This window comes from Erpetoichthys calabaricus, chromosome 4 (assembly GCF_900747795.2).
Source record: "Erpetoichthys calabaricus chromosome 4, fErpCal1.3, whole genome shotgun sequence".
In the NCBI taxonomy this organism is placed as follows: domain Eukaryota; kingdom Metazoa; phylum Chordata; class Cladistia; order Polypteriformes; family Polypteridae; genus Erpetoichthys; species Erpetoichthys calabaricus.
The window spans coordinates 229,206,533-229,231,716 of record NC_041397.2 but is presented as its reverse complement, the minus strand read 5'-3'; the positions used below and the strand labels follow the sequence as shown (position 1 = coordinate 229,231,716).

Sequence of the window (25,184 nt, the reverse complement as noted above, 5' to 3'; positions counted from 1 at the left end):
TAGATAGGAATATAAGTAACAAGGTGGCTAAGTTTGCAGATGATAGGTGGATTAGCAGATAATTTGGAATCCATTATATCATTACAGAAGGACTTGGATAGCATACAGGCTTGGGCAGATTTGTGACAGATGAAATTTAATGTCAGTAAATGTAAAGTATTACACATAGGAAGTAAAAATGTTAGGTTTGAATACACAATGGGCAGTCGGAAAATTGAGAATACACCTTATGAGAAGGATTTTGGAGTCATAGTGGACTCTAAGCTATCGACTGCCCGACAGTGTTCAGAAGGCTAACACAATGTTAGGTTACACAGAACGATATGTGGAGTACAAGTCCAAGGAGGTTATGCTCAACCTTTATAATGCACTGGTGAGGCCTCATCTTGAGTACTGTGTGCAGTTTCGGTCTCCAGGCTACAAAAGGGACATAGCAGCATTAGAAAAGGTCCAGAGAAGAGCGACTAGGCTAATTCCAGGGCTACAGGGGTTGAATTATTAGGAAAGATTAAAAGAGCTGAGCCTATAAAGTTTAAACACTAGAATTACCAGAGTCTACGAAAAAACTCGTAGATCCGGCCCACCTTAAAACCGTTCTCACGTCTCCGCCAGTGTCTTTTGTCTTCTAAATGTGCTTAAGCAGCAAGCAGCCGGCTATTCCATCCCCCACCATCGCAGAAGGTTCACTAAGTCTTCCCAGCTCATGCCTTGTTTGATTATCTGGGAGTGACTGAACTGCTAGAGTTTTAGAGTGGAAATAATAAATCGCTATTTGGAACACACGCATTTCATGGGTGTTCCGTTTCTACAGTAATCTGTGTAAACACATTTTTAAAACAGAAACGTTTTTCATATTTTAGTAGTAAATGACAAAATGTAGGCATAAACTATATAATGTATGAAGCCTGAAGTCCAAAGATCAAGTAAACACTTTCACAAAAGGTTCAAGGAAGAGACAACAGCTACAGTGGCATAGCAGTAAGATTTACTGACTTGTAATCAAGAGTCCCCGGCTTGATCCCCACTCACTCCTACTGTATATTTGCCGTTTTCAGTAGTGAGCTGCTCTTTTTGTTAATATTATACAGTACACACATACATTTGGTTTGTGCCTGTAACACATGGTGTGCATTTATAGGACCTGTAAAAGTTAACGTTTTTTTAACTTTTATTCTCTCTAAATCACGATCACGATACATACTACCGCCCCCTCCCACCCAGGGATCTGATGCTGTTATTTTTCATTTGAAAAGGAATAACTGGAGATGTGAGTGGTGTTTTGAGACAATGGAACTGGACATTCTCTCATCTGGAGGGATTAAAGATGACACACAAACGCTGGCGAATCTGCCTTCTTCGTATCTCACCGTCACTTGATTTTTTTTATTCAGTTTTATTGAGTGTTCCTGCTCATGCTGAATTAGTGTGCACCTTATGGTGTATGATGTCAAAAAACCCCAAAAAAAACACAGACGTAGATATATATGATATTTGGAATTATTCATTTTCTGACCTGTATAGTACATTTTGGAAAACTTTGTGGCACGGATGCAACATTATTCATATTCATTCGCATAACATCTTGCGGTTTGTAATCAGTGACTGCGTGTTTTTTTTCCCTGATCTTGCCAGTCTGCACATGTTGCTGTATGCTGTTTCTTTTGTACTCCAGGACATGCAGAGGACAGAATAGTACAGAGCAGTAACTTCAGCGCTATACGCAATCATCAGATTCAAATGTTAACTGCTCACACACACGCATTTACAACATGTGTACCTGTTACAATGTACACGCTTCTCTCTATGCTGTGGTTTCTATTACACACCTGAAAGAAAGAGACAATATATGTGAAAACATCATCGCACTAATGCAATATTATTTGAAAACGAACAGCGTCAGATCAGGTGTGGATTTATGCTGGCGCTATTACTGAAAGAAAAAAAAAGATCAACATGTGCGTTGATCCTGCAGCACTGAATAAGCTCATGCGCTCTAACATCCCCCATCACAACCCCCAACCACCGCCCCCCCCCAATCTGACTCTAAGTAACAGCGCAAGTATAGACGCAAACCAGGTGTGATCAAGAGTCCCTGGTTTGATCCCCACTCACTCCTATATTTGCCGTTTTCAGTAGTAAGCTACTCTTTTTGTTAATATTATACAGTACACACATACACTTGGTTTGCGTCTGTACTTGCGCTGTTACTTAGAGTCGGATCGGGGGGGGGTGGGGAATGTTAGAGCGCGTGAGCTTATTCAGTGCAGCAGGATCAACGCACATGTTGACTTCAGTTTACCCCAGTGGCCTGCACCATCCTTAGATCTCACTTCAATGGAGAATCCTTGGGATCAGGCACATGGAGAGGTATGTAAATTACATATGTGGCTGAAAAATCTGCAGGACCTGCATGATGTTATTGGGGCAGGACTGACCACAATCCCCAAGGTGTATTTCCAGCCCCTTGCTGTATACCTGAATGAATTTAGGCTGTTCAGGAGGGAAAAGAAAACGGGTTCCTATGTGAGTCTAAATACTTGAAAATTGTAAAGTGAAAACTTACTGCATAAAACGATTTAAGCATACAACCATATTAAAGATGATGTGTCAGAATGTGATGATGAGGATAATAACAATATTACAAGGATATTACAAGGATATTTTTTACACCATGTGGTGCAAAAAAAAGTTGCAGGCTTTTGAGGCCCTGAACTGTGCATTTAAGGATATTATGTGATCTATACATATTAATAAAAGGCAAAGCCCTCACTGACTCACTGACTGACTGACTGACTGACTGACTGACAGACTCATCACTAATTCTCGAACTTCCCGTGTAGGTGGAAGGCTGAAATTTGGCAGGCTCATTCCTTACAGCTTACTTACAAAAGTTAGGCAGGTTTCATTTCGAAATTCTACGCGTAATGGTCATAACTGGAACATGTTTTTTGTCCATATACTCTAATGGAGGAGGCGGAGTCACGTATCGCGTCATCACGCCTCCTACGTAATCACGTGAACTAAAAACAAGGAAGAGATTTACAGCACGAGTCAAACGCGGGAACGAAGGTAAATGACGTTAATTTTTGAGTGTCTTTTAATACTGTGTAAGCATACATATTAACATGTGCAATTAAACGTGTGCATTTACGGGGTGATTTCTTAGGCTTAAAAGCTCGCCTTTTACTAAAAAGGTAAATGCAAAACTATTTTCAATCATTCTATGATCTGCTTCTCACAACTGAAGGCACCGTGGCTGATGTTACGTCACTTGCTGGCCAACTATAAGCGTTACCTGGTAGGTAACCAGCCACTCACTTCACACCCTTACGGGAATCGAACCTCTGAGGTTTTCTTTTGTTCTTAATTAAAATTTAAAAGCAATACTTCACCGCTGCTAAGCCCCTCTAGCGCTGACGTCTGAGGTTCGATTACCGTAAGCAAGTGCAGTGAGTGTGTACGCCTGATGAGCCAAGAATAAGGGGGAAAGACGTGTCGCGTACTCTTTGCATTATTTGACAGTAAACTATTTTCAACCATTCTATGATCTGCTTCTCACAACTGAAGGCACCGTGGCTGATGTTACCTCACTTGCTGGACAACTATAAGCGTTACCTGGTAGGTAACCAGCCACTCACTTCACTCCCTTACAGGAATCGAACCTCGGACATCAGCGCTACAGGCAAAGCCCCTAAAATTGCGCCACGGCGTGTGGTTCGTTTATTTGACAACATGTAGATCGGGGTAATTACATTCCGCGCCACGGCGTGTGGTTCGTTTATTTGACAACATGTAGATCGGGGTAATTACATTCACGGCATTCGTAGTCTGATTCACAATCTGATTGTATGGGTGGTTACCTACCAGGTAACGCTTATAGTTGGCCACCAAGTCAGGTCGAAGTGATCACTCGAGTGAAGGCAGCTTCACAAAAAAACAGATCCTTAACAAACTGTTATTAGTATATTTTCCCTCAATTTAAAAAGGTTTTGTTTTCTTCTTAATAAAAATTTAAAAGCGGTACTTCGCCGGTGCGAAGCGCGTGTATTTGACCGACTGACACATACAGACATATTCATGAGTGCAGGTACTTCGGAAAGAAAGCACCGTGTAAACCTACAGTTTAAATTAAGTTCATAAACCTACAAAAGGTTGCCATTCATTTGAGGAAAGATTGCTTTTCTTCTGTACAACTATACGTTGCATTCTCAAGAGTGTGCTTGCACGGCTTCGGATATAGATATATAGACATACATATATATATATATATATATATATATATATATATATATATATATATATATGTATGTCTATATATAAATATGTAAGCTTATAAGTACTGCCTTACTTCTCTTTAAGAAAGGAAGATGTAATGATACTTGATTTAAATGATTCCATGTCTTCCTGGGTTTGCTTAGCTTATTGTCAATATCTTTACACCTTTTTTTAAGACTTATTGACTGAAACGGGCTTTCACGAAAAAAGTTAGGGCTTTGCTACAGGATACACCCTCCACAAGTTAAGCAACTAAAAATAAAATATATATTTCTGTTTTATTTAAACCTTTTAAGTTCGTATGCATAGCCCCATTTGGCTGTTTAATTTTTTTTTTCTTTCTTCAGTAATATTTAATCTCCTTAAAGAAAAACAACATATCCATTTTACTTTTTTTGTATCTCTTTAGTAATATTTTAGTGTAAAAGGATAACCAGTATTTAAACCTTTTATGTTACTTTATAAATTTATTTTACACAATGTTGAAAAATTAATAAGAAAGCTACATATTTTGGCAGCTGCTGCTTTAATTTTCAATGAAATGAAAAAACCTCTCCAAGAGAAAACATCAATGAAGAAGAAACAGTTTGCACTATCTAAAAATGAGAAACCCTCATTTATAAAAGTTTGCTGCAGATGACTTAACTGAAAATAAATGAATAGTTCCTATGTGTATAATACATATTTATCTATTTGACTTATGCCTTTATTCCAGCAACTTGCAACATCTGAGGTACAATTTGTTACATTACTTTTGTTTTTTGCAGCACAGGCAGGTGAAGTGACTTCCTCAGGGTCACACAGTGGTGTCAGTACCAGGATTTGAACTGACAAGCTCCGGGTTTACTGAAATATTACTGAAGAAAGAAAAAAAATGAAAACGGGCAAATAGGGCTATGCATACAGATGTCCATCCATCCATTATCCAACCCGCTATATCCTAAATACAGGAGCCAATAAGTAGATATGTACAGTGGTGTGAAAAACTATTTGCCCCCTTCCTGATTTCTTATTCTTTTGCATGTTTGTCACACAAAATGTTTCTGATCATCAAACACATTTAACCATTAGTCAAATATAACACAAGTAAACACAAAATGCAGTTTGTAAATGGTGGTTTTTATTATTTAGGGAGAAAAAAAAATCCAAACCTACATGGCCCTGTGTGAAAAAGTAATTGCCCCCTGAACCTAATAACTGGTTGGGCCACCCTTAGCAGCAATAACTGCAATCAAGCGTTTGCGATAACTTGCAATGAGTCTTTTACAGTGCTCTGGAGGAATTTTGGCCCACTCATCTTTGCAAAATTGTTGTAATTCAGCTTTATTTGAGGGTTTTCTAGCATGAACCGCCTTTTTAAGGTCATGCCATAGCATCTCAATTGGATTCAGGTCAGGACTTTGACTAGGCCACTCCAAAGTCTTCATTTTGTTTTTCTTCAGCCATTCAGAGGTGGATTTGCTGGTGTGTTTTGGGTCATTGTCCTGTTGCAGCACCCAAGATCGCTTCAGCTTGAGTTGACGAACAGATGGCCGGACATTCTCCTTCAGGATTTTTTGGTAGACAGTAGAATTCATGGTTCCATCTATCACAGCAAGCCTTCCAGGTCCTGAAGCAGCAAAACAACCCCAGACCATCACACTACCACCACCATATTTTACTATTGGTATGATGTTCTTTTTCTGAAATGCTGTGTTCCTTTTACGCCAGATGTAACGGGACATTTGCCTTCCAAAAAGTTCAACTTTTGACTCATCAGTCCACAAGGTATTTTCCCAAAAGTCTTGGCAATCATTGAGATGTTTCTTAGCAAAATTGAGACGAGCCCTAATGTTCTTTTTGCTTAACAGTGGTTTGCGTCTTGGAAATCTGCCATGCAGGCCGTTTTTGCCCAGTCTCTTTCTTATGGTGGAGTCGTGAACACTGACCTTAATTGAGGCAAGTGAGGCCTGCAGTTCTTTAGACGTTGTCCTGGGGTCTTTTGTGACCTCTCGGATGAGTCTTCTCTGCGCTCTTGGGGTAATTTTGGTCGGCCGGCCACTCCTGGGAAGGTTCACCACTGTTCCATGTTTTTGCCATTTGTTGATAATGGCTCTCACTGTGGTTCGCTGGAGTCCCAAAGCTTTAGAAATGGCTTTATAACCTTTACCAGACTGATAGATCTCAATTACTTCTGTTCTCATTTGTTCCTGAATTTCTTTGGATCTTGGCATGATGTCTAGCTTTTGAGGTGCTTTTGGTCTACTTCTGTGTGTCAGGCAGCTCCTATTTAAGTGATTTCTTGATTGAAACAGGTGTGGCAGTAATCAGGCCTGGGGGTGGCTACGGAAATTGAACTCAGGTGTGATACACCACAGTTAGGTTATTTTTTAACAAAGGGGCAATTACTTTTTCACACAGGGCCATGTAGGTTTGGATTTTTTTTCTCCCTAAATAATAAACACCATCATTTAAAAACTGCATTTTGTGTTTACTTGTGTTATATTTGACTAATGGTTAAATGTGTTTGATGATCAGAAACATTTTGTGTGACAAACATGCAAAAGAATAAGAAATCAGGAAGGGGGCAAATAGTTTTTCACACCACTGTATATATACAGTATATATATATGTCGTGTACTCTTTGCATTTATTTGACAGTAAACTATTTCAACCATATATATATATATATATATATATATATATATATATATATATATATATATATATATATATATATATATATATTTATATATATATATATATGTGAATGTATGTATGTATATATGTATGTCTATATTGTATATGTATATATATATGTATATGTGGATGTGTATATGTATATATATGTTTATGTATATATATAGTTACATAACCTCTTTAACACACTACTTCTCCGCTGCGAAGCGCGGGTATTTTGCTATATGTAGATATCTGTATATGTAGATATGTGTATATATGTATATGTATATATATATGTTTACATAACCTCTTTAACACACTACTTCTCCGCTGCGAAGCGCGGGTATATATGACAGCAACACTCATAACAATGACACAATTACATATATATATATATGTAGATATGTATATATATATGTGTCAATCTATCTATGTATGTATGTCTATATATATATATATAGTTATACAATATATCTAATCCATGCAAATTCACAATTATCAAGAAACCCCTCATCCATATAACTACACCCATACATCAGTAGTTTAGACACACTGTATACTGTTAAGTTACGAATATACGGGGAAAGAGACTTTACAGTGCCATACTTTAAGCATATAAACAACTAAAAATGCATCGACAACAGTAAAAACCCTTACCAAAACAAGATTCAACAAACAGATTTTGAAATTCAACAGGTTTTCTTCTCCTTTTATCCTCTAATATTGTGAATGAAAAATTATGCTATTATGGGAGTTTTGGAATTATATTCTAAGGTGCAACCCTTTACTCCCAATAATATGCTAGACTTTAAGCCAGTGAAAAGAACTAAAATACAGTAATCCCTCCTCGATCGCGGGGGTTGCGTTCCAGAACCCCCCGCGAAAGGTGAAAATCCCCCTCCGTCAGGAGCAGAGAATGTCAGAGAGAGAGAGAGAGACAGATAAAAACAAACAATCTAAAATCAATACGTGCCCTTCGAGCTTTTAAGTATGTGAAGCACTGTGCAGCATGTCGCTTCACGAAGCAGCTGCACAGAAGGGAGCAATGTGAAGGTAATCTTTCAGCATTTTTAGACGAGCGTCCGTATCGTCTAGGTGTGAGAACAGCTCCCCTGCTCACACCCTCTCCTTCAGGAGCAGAGAATGTCAGAGCAAGAGAAAGAGAAAGAGAGAAAAGTAAGTTGGGTAGCTTCTCAGCCATCTGCCAATAGCGTCCCTTGTATCAACTGGGCAAACCAACTGAGGAAGCATGTACCAGAAATTAAAAGACCCATTGTCTGCAGAAATCCTCGAACCAGCAAAAAATCTGCGATATATATTTAAATATGCTTACATATAAAATCTGCAATAGAGTGAAGCCGCGAAAGGCGAAGCGCGATATAGCAAGGGATTACTGTAAAGCTATGACACAAGCAGTGAAAAGAATGCAGTATTGACAGATATGAAGAGAAGCTTAGCAAAGACAGAACAGAGAAAAAAGTGAAATCAAATCAAATGAAACAATGAAAACTGTAGCACAGTAAAAGATGGCAGAGTAAACTTCAGGGATTTATGCTGTAAGATAAATGCACAGTGAAATGACAACAATGACAAAACATATGACAAAACAAGCTGGTCTTGGCATAAAGGCTATATACACAGTGCCATATGGAACATATGGAATGCTTATATACTTATTTAACATGAATTACATGTATTTTTGCTTTTCATTAGAAACACATTTTTCAAAAGTTCTTCAAATGCTACACATACAAGTATTCCCATTAAAATCAATCACTGATCATTGGAGCGCTTTCAAAAATAAAACTTCAGTTTGCACCATCACTGCTTGAAGAGCACTTTCAAAGTAAACTTTTAAAAAGTTTATCTCTAACTAAGCTTCTATTTACACCTCTATCAATCATAAAATGCCAATATATTTCAAGAATAAACCAAGCTCAGAGGGCAAAATGGTAGAGTTCTTTCTGAGTTTTTGGCACATGTTATTTGAGTAGAATGTTAATACAGTAATACATAATAATAAACATGAGACAGAATTTTTTTTTTATGGAAATCTGTTATGCCAAGACAAGAATAGCACCAAAGGAAATATATGACAAAATAACTGAAATCAGAAAAATGTTCTACTATGTTTCTTTTAAAATTACTTACCGGCCTTTTGTTAATCTCTGTAGAAATTTCCAATAGGAAGGTCGGAGATTCTGAACCTCCATCACAGCCTGAAAGAAAAAGTCTCTTATTATTTGATAAATAATTAACATAAATTAATCAATTAAGACATTAAGGCTCCACTTTCTACTGACTTTTTGGAAAGCTAGAAACTTTCATATTTTTTTACATGACAGAAGCAGCAAAGACTCCATTAAACACTATCTGCCTCTTGCCTAAAGAAGGGGCCTGAGTTGCCTCGAAAGCTTGCATATTGTAATCTTTTTAGTTAGCCAATAAAAGGTGTCATTTTGCTTGGCTTTTCTCTGCCTAGTGAGAGCAAGTCTGGCCTCAACGATAAACACTTTGGAGCTACATCTTCACATCATTTACAAACGAGTCACTGAATTTCTGTCTTTGTCCATTGCAGTGGCAGTACTTCAGTCCCACAAGGGAAAGCCTCTAAAATGTCACAAATTTACCGTAATAGTAGGTAAGAACTTTTATCAGTGTGGCTCATTAATGTTCAGTTTATTTTTAATTTTTCAGACAAAGACATTTAGTGTAAGGCATTCAAGTTTTACTTACAAGTCTTACTAAAGAATCGGAAACCAAACTTGTATATGACCAGATGACCAGTTATAATAAAAAAAAAGAAAAAAAAAAAGGCGCCATCCTAAAAGACCTGCATACCTCATAAAACACATAACACATCCATAAAGTGTAAACATTACTCACTAAATGAAAAATGAGTGAATGATAAACTTTTTCAATATGCATTAAATTCTGTTTTATTACCTTTCTTGAGTCCAGATTTTGGTCTTGGCAAGCGATAAAACAAACTAAATGCCAAGAAAAAAGTGTGAAAAGAGCAATGTTGCCTAACACACTGAACTTGGCTTTCAGATAATTACACTGAAATGTCCCCAATTTACCACCTGGCCTAAATACAGTAGATTATAGAATAATCAAAGATAAATACTTATAATCTGTTGTATCCTTTATATAAAACAATCCAACAATTTCATGTATTGCATGCATAGTAAATGTTACTTACTGCTTGGAAACAAATGGCTGTCGAAACTGCGTAGATCAGGGTGTCAGCATGTGGAAAATAGGGAAACTTTCCAGCTTCAATCCCTTTAAAATACATTGTCTGTAAAAATAATTAGTCTGAGTTTAATTCATAATCACTGTTTAATAAATTAAAATGTACACTTTAACAATTTTAAAAGACTATTTCACCAGTCAATAGTGAAATGTGATAATTAGAACAGGTGGCCACTTCAGTTGTAACATGTTACAATTGTTTTCCATTATCTCTTCATCTTTAAATATACCTTTCCATTATAGGGTATGAGAGCCACAGTATTTCCTGTATTGAGGGAAAGGCAGGACTCAAAAATGCTTTGACAGCAGTCCAAAGCATAACACACTCATATCCATTCTGACATTCACTCCTATCAAGTCAACTCAGAATCACCAATCAGTGGAAATTGTGCATCTTTGGGATACGTGAAGAAACAAGAGTCAGTCGGTCAGTCATTGTCTAACTTACTTAGTCCTGAAAGAAAGGACTAAGGGCGAATGCTTAAAAGCTAAATTGACAATGGATAGGTCTGGATCTGAATGAAGTGTCTGGAGAGGCAGCAGTAATTGTGCAGACTTGCTTTCCAATCATAATAATCAAAAACTTGTAAGGAAAAAACAAAGCCAGGGGAAGAACTAGAGTCATGTCTTTAAATTGATAGTCAACCAAGAACCCTTCTATATTCATTTCACTAATTTTCTAGGGAATTTAATTGGTTAAATGTGTGATGGTCTGGGTTGATTCCATGGTCCTTAGCAACATGAACCCAAAATTGTGGATAGTCATAGACCGAGGATGAGCCTGACATACAAGGACACACACAGTCAGCAATGTTAGCTACAAAGTATTTCAGTGCTTTATTTTAAAACACAGTGTTGCAAAGTGCAGTGCACCTTCAATAAATAAATAATCCATACAGTCCATTGTATGTCATGGAGGATAAGACCAAAAAAATCTAAAATCCAAATAAAATAGTCATTTAAATCCAGGTAAAACTGTCCCAAGGCATTAAGTTATTCCTCAGCCAGCCCAGCATGTCTTCCACTCCTCGTCTCCCCAGCTCACCATAGTGGGTCTTCCAACTGGCAGAGATACTGACAGATACAACCACCGTGTGAACTACTATCCAGCCCACCTGGACCAGCAACTTTCGGGACATACACCGCCAGACCTCCATCATCCCATACACTAGCGCTGGATTCCTGGTAGGTTTGTTCCACATCCCCAATCCAACACTGTTCAATAGGGACACTCCTCAGAGTGCCTTTCACTTCTCTCCATTAGTGGGACCCAGTCTCTTTATATACACTCCTCCACACTCGATGCTGTCTAGTTTCCATCTGACTATTCTGATTCAACTGTTTTCCCGACTGTCTTTTTTTTTGTTCTCTTTGCATTTTTCCCACTCCTGATTTCTCTGTGCAGGCTCCATTTATAGTATTGAAAAGGTGCAGGTGTGGTCATCCACCTGCTCTGAGATGTGAATGAAGCACTTGACTGATCCTCTCTCATTTGCACCTAAATATGTGATCATCCCCAGAGTGCAATCTGCACATTCTGATATGATCCTGCACTCTCTGACTTACGATTACTTATTTAAAATATGCAACACCACAAACCTCTCTCATAACAAAATGTCACATAAAAGAGAAATGCATTTCTATTTTTTTTTTATAAAGTATAGCAATGCTTAAAAAAAGAGGAAGAATGTCTTAGAATGTATGAGCTTGAGAGAAATATAATTCAATACATTTCATTCAGAAAAAAACAGAAACCTTTTATAGAATATTTATTATTGGATATGAAAGAATTGCGATGGACTGGTGCTCCATCAAGGGACTGTTCTTACCTTATGCTTACAAGGATGGGCTCTAGCTTCTTTCAGACCCTGCTCTGGATAAGCAGGTTTGGAAGATAGATAGATGGATGGAAGGATGGATAAGATAGATATGAAAAAATATATTTTCCTAAACAATGTTTCAAAACTGCTCCAACTTGTATTGGACTACAATCATAACTATTATAAATAAAATAAAAATGTATGGGAATGACTCCTGCTGCAGAGGTTTGTGTCAGCTCCAATATTTCTCTATTTTTGAATAAACAGGTTCAGTAGATATAAGCATAATATATTAAACCAATTTTGCTACTTTAAAAAATATTCAATCCAAAAATTATTTTTTTTTTACTTACCCCATATCATTAGAAGTGGTGGTCTAAAGTAAATTGTAATCATATATTTTCATGCAGAACAAGAGAAAACATAATGGTGACCTGTTTTGTCCAATGGCAAACGATGTGAAAAACATCAATGGAAAAAAGACAAAAAATTCTCATATATCCATTCATATGCTCAGAACCTGCAAAATGCATAAATCTTTTTGCTGAAACATGATTAATACTTCTGGAAAACTCAGTGTACAAATTAAAGAGGAATGATGTATTCCCATAATACTGTGTGTTTTGAATTGAAGGCAGGACTGTTGACCATTGAATGAGGAGGAGAGGCGGATCTTTAATTCAAAAACACAGAATGAGATTTAAAAAAATTTTTCCATTGACATTTTTTGCAACATTAGTTATTGGTCAGAACTGGTCACCCATTACATTCCATTACATTATAAAGTGTCTTGTCATATTTTGCATGAAAACATAAGAATAATATTTTTCTTGCCTACAACTTTTAACACTAGAATCCCTGAAGCCTACAAAAAAACCCGTAATTCCAGGCCACCTAAAATTTCTTCGCACCTCTCCATCAGCTTCTTTTGTTTTGTAAATGTGTCGATCAGCACAAACAGCAAGCAGCCTGCTATCTCATCCCCTCCCTTCATGGAGCACAACTTGGGCAAAATGTTCTCCCAGATCAAGCCAAGGCTCCTTATCTGCATTTGAGTTGTACAGGGTAAATAGTACAGTATATCGTTATTTAAAATACATGCATTTAATGCTTGTTTTGTGTCTACAAAGGTAAGTGTAGGATGAAAGGAAATGTGAGGCAAGAAATGCTGAACACATACCTAAAGCAGAAACTTTTTCCATGTTATACTAATAATGACTGAAGTGTATAATGTATGAAAACTTTAGTACAAATATCAAATAAACACATGTGCTTTTATCTATACTAATTAATAAAAGGCAAAGCCCTCACTGACTCACTGACTGACTGACTGACTGACTGACTGATTCACTCATCACTAATTCTCCAACTTCCCCTGTAGGTGGAAGGTTGAAATTTGGCTGGCTGATTCCTTACAGCTTACTTACAAAAGTTAGGCAGGTTTCATTTCGAAATTCAACGCGTAATGGTCATAACTGGAACCTCTTTTTTGACAATATACTGTAATGGACGGCAGCTCATGGCCGTGGGAGACGGAGTTGAGTGTCACGTCATCACGCCTCCCACGTAATCACGTGAAAAGACTGTGGACGCAGTAGGGAGAAATTAAGGAAGAGCCGCAAACAGCGAAGAACAAAAAATTCATTAAACAATTGAGAAGGGAGCGAAACAATAAGAAGCGAGCGAGTGAAGCATACAAGCATCTTCATAAGGGAAACAAAGCACGGTGTAAAACGTAAGTTTAAATTAAGTTTATAGAAACGCTCCCGCTGCAGATTGCAATAACATATTCGCAAGATAAAAGAATGCAGTAGGGAGAAATGAAGGAAGAGCAGCAAACAGCGAAGAACAAAAAATTCATTAAACAATTGAGAAGGGAGTGAAACAATAAGAAGCGAGCGAGTGAAGCATACAAGCATCTTCATAAGGGAAACAAAGCACGGTGTAAAACGTAAGTTTAAATTAAGTTTATAGAAACGCTCCCGCTGCGGATTGCAATAACATATTCGCGAGATAAACGTTTAATGAGAAGACACGAGGTATAAACGAACCACACCCTGTAGCGCAACGTTAGGGGCTTCACCTCTGGCGCTGACGTTCGAGATTTGATTCCCGAGAAGGGATGCAATGAGTGTGTACGTATGAAGAGCACAGAATTAGGGCGAAACACGTGTCGCGTACTCTGCATAATTTGAAAGTAAACAATTTCAACCATTCTATGATCTGCTTCTCGCAACTGAAAGACGGCACATGGCGGATGTTAGCCGACTTGCTGACCACAACGTTAGGGGCTTCAACTCTGGTGCTGACGATACAGATTCGATTCCCGAGAGGGGATGCAGTGAGTGTGTACGCCTGATGAGCCCAGAATTATGGAGAAACACGTGTCGCATACTCTTTGCATTATTTGAAAGTAAACTATTAAAACCATTCTATGATCTGCTTCTGGGAACAGAAAGGGCACGTGGCGGACGTAAGGGGACTTGCTGACCAACCACAAGCGTAACCTGGCAGGTAACCACCCATACAATCAGATTGTGATTCAGAAAACGAATGCCATGAATGTAATTACCACGATCTACATACTGTCAAATAAACGAAACACACGCCATAGCACGACAGCTGTGAAAAGGGAGGTTCACAGAAAAACAGATCCTTAACAAATTGTTATTGGTATATTTTCGATCCGTTTAAAAAGGTTTTCTTTTCTTCTTAATAAAAAATTAAAAGCAGTACTTCGCCGCAACGAAGCGTGAGAATTTGGCTATATATATCTGCTTCTCGCAATTAAAAGAGGGCACGTGGCGGATGTTAGACGACTTGATGAGCAAGCATAAGCGTTACCTGCCAGGTAACCACCCATACAATCAGATTGTGATTCAGACTACCCGATCTACATAGAAGGTGAAAGTCTTGCAACATTCAAAGATGATGGTTTGGGATAAGTACACCATGGAACATAAAAGAGCTTATGAAGCCTTGAACCAAAAAAAGCAAGATCTCAGAGATCGTAAAAAAAAAAATAGGAGGTAATGTCGTTTTACTCGCTGTAGATTTTAGTCAAACATTACCAGTTATTCCACGAGGGAGACCAGCAGATAAACTCAACGCGTGTTTAAAATCCATGCTTCTCCCACAGTCGGTTATATGTCGCGTGTTCTCGGGTAGGTACACCAAAAAATGTATACATTTAAGCATGTAATGGGCAAACAAAAAATGAGGTATACCCGAAGGCACTGCAGTAGTACTCAATGTAACTTTACTTCTTAAATGTTAATGTTTTACTGTTTAATAATTTATACGCTTCTTATATGTTGTTAAAATTCTTTTATCAAAATACCAGTGACAGCGCAATGCACGATAACATGGAGTGAATACACCATACACATCCGCCCACGGCCGCCCTGGTGTGCGCAGATAGGAGTTGATTCTACAATAAAATAAAATGAAGATAAAAAGAGTAATACAATCATCACCCATAAAGCGGATAGTAGACGTGACGTACTATATGTGTACCAGATTTCAAGTCAATAGGTGAAATGGTTTGCGAGCTACAGGTGATTTAAAATCCTGGACAGACAAACGAATAGCCATGGTAGCAAATTATAGAAGAAGATTTTACCGTTTAATAATTTATATTTATATGAAATGTGCTTCTTATATATTACTTCATATTCTCATATGATAATGATGTTAATGTTGTTTATATTGATTTCTATGTTATTGTAAGTGCATGTATGTGTGTATATGTATGTATGTATATATATATATATATATATATATATATATATATGTGTGTATATGTGTATATATGTGTGTATATATATATATATATATATATATATATATATATGTGTGTGTATATGTGTATATATGTGTATGTATGTATATATATATAGATATATATATATGTGTATATATATGTATATATATATGTATAAACAGTGATCCCTCGCTATATCGCGCTTCGCCTTTCGCGGCTTCACTCCATCGCGGATTTTATATGTAAGCGTATTTAAATATATATCGCGGATTTTTTGCTGATTCGCGGATTTCTGCGGACAATGGGTCTTTTAATTTCTGGTACATGCTTCCTCAGTTGGTTTGCCCAGTTGATTTCATACAAGGGACGCTATTGGCAGATGGCTGAGAAGCTAGATTGCTTACTTTTTCTCTCTCTCTTGCGCTGACTATCTGTGATCCTGACGTATGGGGATTGAGCAGGGGGGCTGTTCGCACACCTAGACGATACGGACGCTCGTCTAAAAATGCTGAAAGATTATCTTCACGTTGCTATCTTTTGTGCAGCTGCTTCCTGAAACGACATGCTGCACAGTGCTTCGCATACTTAAAAGCTCGAAGGGCACGTATTGATTTTTGACTGAAAAACAAACTCTCTCTCTCTCCCTGCTCCTGACGGAGGGGGTGTGAGCTGCCGCCTTCAACAGCTTTGTGCCGCGGTGCTTCGCATACTTAAAAGCCAAACAGCCCTATTGATTTGTTTGCTAGAGATTGTTTTCTCTACCTATGTGACATTCTGTGCTCCTGACATGCACTCCTTTGAAGAGGAAGATATGTTTGCATTCTTTTAATTGTGAGACAGAACTGTCATCTCTGTCTTGTCATGGAGCACAGTTTAAACTTTTGAAAAAGAGACAAATGTTTGTTTGCAGTGTTTGAATAACGTTCTTGTCTCTCTACAACCTCCTGTGTTTCTGCGTAAATCTGTGACCCAAGCATGACAATATAAAAATAACCATATAAACATATGGTTTCTACTTCGCGGATTTTCTTATTTCGCGGGTGGCTCTGGAACGCAACCCCGCGATGGAGGAGGGATTACTGTAATATATGTGTATATATATATATTATATATGTGTATATATATATTATATATGTATATATATATATGTGTATATATATAATATGTGTATATGTATATATATATATATAATATATGTATATATATATAAAATGTGTATATGTGTGTATATATATATAATATATGTGTATATGTATATATATATATGACAGCAACACTCATAACAATGACAACACAATTACATTGACAATCATGTTACGTTATTTTTAAAATGTTTCCTTTACTTTTTCATAACCTCTTTAACACACTACTTCTCCGCTGCGAAGCGCGGGTATTTTGCTAGTTCAAGAATATAACCAAAGTAAAAAAAAAAAAAGATCATTCAATTTACATGTTGTTGTCAATGAGTTACAAACCCAAGCTCAAATGTCAATCGACAGAAAGCTAATATGTATTTTCTTGGATGGTGCAGAGGTAAGACCTGCTGCCTTATTGGTGCTTCACATTTTGAGTAGTGAGCTGCTATTATTATTATGATTATTATATATATATATATTATTATATATGGCACTGTCAGATCTAAACACTAGAGTGTTGAATTGCTCACATGCTAAAGTGACTTTAGCTGCAGATGGAAGTTCCATTTTACTTATGGTGCCAAGCAGAGTTGCGTTGTGGTGCAGCACTAGCCAGCAAAAGTGCAGTGAAGAAGCTGTCTGTTGTTACGGTTTTGCCTTTGTCCAGTCTGATAACAGTCACGGGACATTGTATCTTTGATTGCTGGTACAACAAATAATTCTGAGCAGGTATCAACCACAGTACCAACTGTGGTCATCACTGCTCTTGTGAAAAGAATGGAGATAAAAAGCATGTGAACGTCACTGAGTGAATAAAATAATAATAAAAAAAGTGCTAACTTTTACAAGTAGCCAAAATTTACACCGGGTGTTACACACTCAAATCAAATCTATGTTTTTATTATATTATAGTAATAATAATAGCAGCTCATTACTCAAAACGTGAAGTGCCGGGTCAAAAACCGGCAACCTTTTTGTTATAAGGCAGCAGGTCCACTGCACCATCCAAGAATATGTATTAGCTTTCCATCGATTGACATTTGAGCTTAGGTTTGTAATTCATTGACAACAACATGTAAATTGAATGATCTTTTTTTTTTTTACTTTGGTTATATTCTTGAATAAAAGCACACATGTTTATTTGATATTTGGACTAAAGTCTTTACACTTGAGCTGGGAGAACGTTTTGCACGAGTTGAGCTCATTCAAGGAGGAGGGATAGGATAGCAGGCTGCTTGCTGCTTGTGCTGATCGACACATTTACAAAACAAAAGCCACTGATGGAGAGGTGCGAAGGAATTTAAGGCGGGCCGGGATTAAGAGTTTTTTCATAGGCTTCAGGGATTCTAGTGTTAACAAATGTTAACAACATACAAAAAATAACATCTTTGGGTGGAATATTGATTATAAAATCATTCAATCGTTCAATCAAAATACCTAAAATCATCCTAAAAGCAATCTGCCAGTCACATTTTTCTTGTCCTTTCTTTTTTTCAAATGTTTTTAAACAAAAATAATTTGACAGTGAAGCATTCACTATTTTGTAAATGTTTTAAAAGAAAACACCCTTGTGACCACTGAAAGAAACTTGACAGCTGCTTTTCCATAACTGAAAACCTCTTTCTAATGTTGCGTTTTACCATGTAAATGTGCTTCTATTGAAAGGTAAACAGCAAGCAGTGTATTTTACACAGAATTTCTCAGATTTTACCCCAAAGAATATCTAGTCTAATTAAAAAAACTTATAAAATAAAAACAATGGGAACCAGTTATAATAAAATAAACTAGCATGTCCAAAAAACAGTACTATAGGTTTTCCTACTTATTTCTTAAGAATGTGTCTGTTGTTGTTACACTGTACCTCAACAAGTTTAGATGCTAGGTACATGGAGATAGTGGTGCTTTTGTAAAACATCATCGAGACCCCAGCCAAGAAACCTGTGAGAAAGAAGAGAGAAATTGGTTCAGACAAACACAGCTGCTTTTATACAATACATTTCACAGACCAGATGAATTGAAACTCCAACACTGATTCTTTTAATTTCAGTGGAAGTATAAAAGAAATATGAAAACCCTGCCAGTGAATTTTACACTCCTTTACAGTTTATATGGATTAATAATCAATTTTCTTTGCTGTAACCATTACAAATTCAAACTGGCATAGCACACTTGATTCTACAAGAAGTTGTTTCTGATCATTTACTAGTTAAAGCCTGATGAAAACATTGCAGAATTTAAAAACACAGACATCCACTTAATAAGAAAAGTAGCCCAGAGTCACAGACGTACCCGCAATCAAAGCGTGAAGCTCATCATCCAAATTTCTTAACCACCGTAACAAGCAGCTGGTTCCCTGGAGAACAACAAAACACAGCATGTACAGATTTGAAACAAGAACTCTACTACCTAGAATCAAAACTCCGTAACATACATTCATGATCATCAGTTTTTTTCCTGAACAATTAACAGAGTCCAAAACTTTAAGAATCGGGCAGCTTTCAGTTTTATGGTAAAAGTTTTCTCAAAGTGATTATAGAGTTACATTACATGTTTAAATATGTATTTTTTTAACAAGTACATAACTGAGTTACTAAGGGTCATGAGATGAGTCGAAGGTGGGAATTCTAACAGGCAATTTGTGGTTTACAGTCCACTACCTTCCTCACTAAGCCACACTACCTGCCTCCCATTTTATGACTGCTTTCATGTATTCCATATTGTCTCATGAAAAAGCTTTTGCTTCCTTCAAGATCACCACTGTCATTGCAAATTTCTAACAATGAATGTTTTCAGGTCTTAAACAAAAATGTAATATTATATAAAGAGCACATGAAAGAACAAATAGCATATTTTGTTCTAACTTTCTTCATTTATCTAATGAACAAAATTATCCAGTACCAACTGCTACTGTGTGAAAAAGTAACTGCCCACTAGTTATATTAATCCAGTTAAAGGCATAATTGGTGTCAGACGATCGGTATAGCCAGGTTAGATTATTGTTATTTCTGCTCTATATAAACCTTATTTATTTTGATACTTACCATCAGCCTCATGTGACCTACATCCACTCACCAGGCACATAATGTCACAATCAAAGGAAATGCACTAAGAGATCAGGAAACAATTGCTGGCATTAATCCTGAAAGGGTTACAAACCTATTTCTTGGGCTATGGGACTGCACTGAACAACACTGGAGAAATGCTAGAGAAAAGTCTCAATGGTAAAAAATGAGTTGAAAAGCTCATACTGGCTGCATTTAAATCTCAGTAGTGATACAGGCCACTGAAATTGCATTCAGACTGAAGTTAAAAGTGACTCAGTTTTGAGACAGCTCAAATTAATTCTGCAAGTGATTCAAATTCAATAGAACTTCAGTTCTGACAACTATTCTGAATTTGCATAATTAATAAAAGACAATCATGAATACCAACTCATTAATCAACTCATGATAGCATGTGCTTAAAGATGCTTTGAGTGAAATCACCACTGCCAGATCTGTATATTAAACCTTGTGGACATGAGAGAGAAGCCACTCTGCAAAGCTGTTTCAGAAAAATGATGATGATGCAACACTTCAGAAAACACGTAGAAACTGGGCTGTTCTAACAGGATTTCTTCACTTTTCAGATTCCTCTAAAAATATGAATTTGTGTTGCAGAAGTAAAGAAAAAAAATCTTTATTGAGCAACAGTATAAAACATCTTTTTATTTAACCTGCCAGCCTAGCAGGTAGCTTACAGTCACAACACAATCATAATTTTATCACATAGACCCATAAATATATAAATTAAATTTTTGTCCTTGAAATAAGCTGAATTGCCAACAAAGTCACAAAATTCAAAGTTTAATTATTATCTTTAAACATTTACCTGTGATCCCCACTTACTGTACTCTCACCAATATGTGGAAAGTACACAATATCACTATGTTTTCGATGAACAACATCAGGGTGTTTTTCCAGCATAAGACGGACTATGGAAAACTTTTTTTAGCATTCCAGGAGTAAATATGAAGAATGCAATCAGTAAATCAGCCCATTTGAGAGATGCTTATACTTTGAATTCCTTTAGCAATCCATTTAAATACTAGAGCTGCAGTTCCTGCTATGTTGATTTTTTGATTTTATTTTCCCAGTACTATGCCAGCTTGGTGATTATTATTATTATCATTAGTTATTGCTTGATTATTATTTATGTCGTAGCCTATTAACCCCCTACCAGTAACATTTTGACCCAGTCCATTGTGGAAGCTATACTCTTCATAAAAAACACTTGGAAAGGCTGTGAATCTTCCTAGAAGTGGACAGCCTGCTTAAATTACTCCATGGGTGCAGCATAAAATCATCTACTAAGTCTTAGTGAAGGTCAGTGTTGATGTTTGACTCCACAAACAGAAAGATTCAGGGCAAAAAATAGGCTTGAGAGCAGCAAGGTTTAAACCACTGTTAACCAGAAATACAGTTAGGTCCATAAATATTTGGACAGTTGAAGTGCAGACTTTCAGCTTTAATTCAGTGGGGTGAACAAAACGATTGCATAAAAATGTGAGGCAACTAAAGCATTTTTTTAACACAATCCCTTCATTTCAGGGGCTCAAAAGTAATTGGACAATTGACTCAAATACTATTTCATGGGCAGGTGTGGGCAAGTCCATTGTTATGTCATTATCAATTAAGCAGATAAAAGGCCTGGAGTTGATTTGAGGTGTGGTGCTTGTATGTGGAAGATTTTGCTGTGAACAGACAACATGCGGTCAAAGGAGCTCTCCATGCAGGTGAAAGAAGCCATCCTTAAGCTGCAAAAACAGAAAAAACCCATCCGAGAAATTGCTACAATATTACAAGTGGCAAAATCTATAATTTGGTACATCCTGAGAAAGAAAGCTAGCACTGGTGAACTCAGCAACGCAAAAAAACCTGGACGTCCACGGAAGACAACAGTGGTGGATGATCGCAGAATCATTTCCATGGTGAAGAGAAACCCCTTCACAACAGCCAACCAAGTGAACAACACTCTCCAGGGGGTAGGCGTATTGATATCCAAGTCTACCATAAAGAGAAGACTGCATGCAAGTAAATACAGAGGGTGCACTGCAAGGTGTAAGCCACTCAAAAGCCTCAAGAATAGAAAGGCTAGATTGGACTTTGCTAAAGAACATCTATAAAAGCCAGCACAGTTCTGGAAAAACATTCTTTGGACAGATGAAACCAAGATCAACCTCTACCAGAATGATGGCAAGAAAAAAGTATGGAGAAGGCGTGGAACAGTTCATTATCCAAAGCATACCACCTCATCTGTAAAACACGGTAGAGGCAGTGTGATGGCTTGGGCGTGCATGACTGCCAGTGGCACTGGGACACTAGTGTTTATTGATGATGTGACACAGGACAGGAGCAGCTGAATGAATTCTGAGGTGTTCAGAGACATACTGTCTGCTCAAATCCAGCAAAATGCAGTCAAATTGATTGGGCGGCGTTTCATGATACAGATGGACAATGACCCAAAACATACAGCCAAAGCAACCCAGGAGTTTATTAAAGCAAAGAAGTGGAAAATTCTTGAATGGCCAAGTCAGTCACCTGATCTTAACCCATTTGAGCAGGCATTTCACTTGTTGAAGACTAAACTTCAAACAGAAAGGTCCACAAACAAACAGCAACTGAAAGCCGCTGCAGTAAAGGCCTGGCAGAGCATTAAAAAGGAGAAAACCCAGCATCTGGTGATGCCCATGAGTTCAAGACTTCAGGCTGTCATTGCCAGCAAAGGGTTTTCAACCAAGTATTAGAAATGACCATTTTATTTCCAGTTATTTAATTTGTCCAATTACTTTTGAGCCCCTGAAATGAAGGGATTGTGTTAAAAAAATACTTTAGTTGCCTCACATTTTTATGCAATCGTTTTGTTCACCCCATTGAATTAAAGCTGAAAGTCTGCACTTCAACTGCATCTGAGTTGTTTCATTTAAAATTCACTGTGGTAATTTACAGAACCAAAATTAGAAAAAAGTTGTCTCTGTCCAAATATTTATGGACCTAACTGTATAAATGTGTCTATTCCATCTTCCAGGATGCATCTTGATGATTCTCAAGCCTTTCTGGACAGATGAGACAAAAAATTAACCTTTTGGATAAGTCTCATTATATCCTATATAAAGAAAACAGCATTCCACAGTAAAATTTTAATACCAACAGTGAAAAGGTGGTGGTAGCGTGGGGATGTTTTGCATCATCATAACTGGATAAGTTGCCATCATTGAAAGACTTATTATTATTTATTATTTGGCTGACACCTTTATCCATGGTGACTTACAACATTTAAGATACAATTGGTTACATTTCTTTATTGTTTTCCAGTTGGAGCACAGGCAAGTGAAGTGACTTGCTCATGGTCATCCAGTGTGTGTAGTGGGATTTGAACACACCACCTCAGGGTTCGATATCCAAAGTCTTACCCACTACACTGCACCACCTGCTTATGAATGCTGCTTTGTATGAGAGAATGCCTTGTCATTCAAGCTGCCCCTGCTCAAAAAGCTGTAAACATTTCTCAATTAAGACAGTTCTGCAAGGATGACTGGGCTAAAATTCCTCAAAGATGATGGGAATAATTGATATTGAATAACAGGAACCAGCTGGACACAATCATTATAGCTAAAGAAGGCACAAACAGTTAAAAAGAGTAAAGGGGCAATGACTTTCTCACACAGCACTAACTGATGTTGGATAACTTTGTTAATTCAATACATGATGTAAGTTAAAAAAAAGTAGGTTGTTAGCGTTATTTGTTCAATCACGCATTCTTTATGCAATATGAAATTTTGATTAAAGACTTTAAAACATTCAGTGTCAATAATTTGAAATAAAAGGATATCAGAAAGAGGGAAAAGTACACGTCATGCTATTATGTATTCAGCAATGAGAAAGTGAAATGACAGCAATGAATAAAAACACTGATAAATTAAAGACACACCGACTTCGTTAACTTTATACTTAATGTACATAACACATGTGTGTAAACATTATATATCTACTGTATATGTGTCATTTTACTGATTTTTATGCCCCTCCCCCCTTGTTGTGAATCTAATGTATTCAGTACAAAAGCTATACCTTTGCAGCACAAGAAAGTCATACTTAAACGTGCAACCTTATATTATCATATTATGCTTCCTCACTCTAGGCTTTGCAAAACCACATGTTTAAACTGTTCCCTTGCCTAAAATTTGTAATTTGTCTTATATTGTAATTGAAATCTCCTGATACCTTGTATATGCTGACAAAAGATCCAAGGAATGCTCCAAGCTGGATATTCTCCTTGTTGTAGAGTAGAGACAAGAGTCGTGATGGTTTGGTAAACAGATGTCGAAATGTGGATGGGATCCTTAAGCAACACTGGATTAAGTAACCAATGCTGAACATGCGAATGAAGCCCTTAAAAAACATTAACAAAAAGTGTCAGATAAGTGTTACTGACATATTTCATTTAAAATTTTCTTTCATGTTCTTTAATGCAAAATTATACAGAGATTTTCCAGCTGTTGAAACACAACCATTGTACAACTTTATAATAATGAATACACATTATTCATTAGGTTTTCACTAATCAGGCTGGCCTGTACTGTCTAAAATAAATCTAAACTGACAATGCTAAAAGAGATGGCTGGGAACAACTAAAACAGTTATGTTCACATCTTGGTTCTGGACATGACTCAATGCATAACCTCAGACAAAAAGCATGCAAAGAAAATCTATTTTTAATTTTAAATGAAAATGTAATATCAAAATTTCAAAAGATTCAGTACATAGAAAACACAACACAAATTTTACTTAATGCTGAAGTAGGCAAACAGATTTTAATTTAGAACCACTGTGATGAGAAGAACAAGTGGTTCTTTGAATACAGTATTAACAAAAACTTAACTTTTTTCAGGTTTAAGATAAAGTATTCAAAAACTTTCTTACAGGTGAAAAGGTGCTGCCTGCCAAAGCGTGGCTGCATTTACTCAAACTGACAGAGAGTTGAAAACACAGTTTAAAACATTATAAATCATCCTGAACACGTTTGCATAAATTAGAGTCCATGGCTGTTAAAAATATGCAAGTAATGTCCTTACTTTAACACAGTAAGAGATGCAATTGTCCTCATAGTGTTTGCAGCACCTATGTCGTGGTCCACACTTGCATCTGGAAGTAATCAACCAAATATTTTGGCAATGGCATTCCATAGGCACTATTAAAGCTACTTTCTTATGCACATTAGACTTAAAATTAC

The 25,184-nt window shown here is 36.9% G+C and overlaps 1 protein-coding gene across 1 annotated transcript in view; it reads right to left on the bottom strand.

Moving 5' to 3' along the window:
- The window catches only part of tmem135 (transmembrane protein 135), a 481,984-nt gene that overhangs the window by 10,777 nt on the left and 446,023 nt on the right, over positions 1 to 25,184 (bottom strand). The window contains exons 9-14 of the mRNA XM_028800409.2: positions 25,027 to 25,096; positions 24,176 to 24,343; positions 19,203 to 19,266; positions 18,775 to 18,851; positions 10,142 to 10,240; positions 9,088 to 9,155 (exon numbers count right to left, since the gene is read on the bottom strand). Of these exons, the coding sequence (XP_028656242.1) occupies positions 9,088 to 9,155; positions 10,142 to 10,240; positions 18,775 to 18,851; positions 19,203 to 19,266; positions 24,176 to 24,343; positions 25,027 to 25,096 (546 nt within the window). The remainder of the gene's footprint in view (positions 1 to 9,087; positions 9,156 to 10,141; positions 10,241 to 18,774; positions 18,852 to 19,202; positions 19,267 to 24,175; positions 24,344 to 25,026; positions 25,097 to 25,184) is intronic.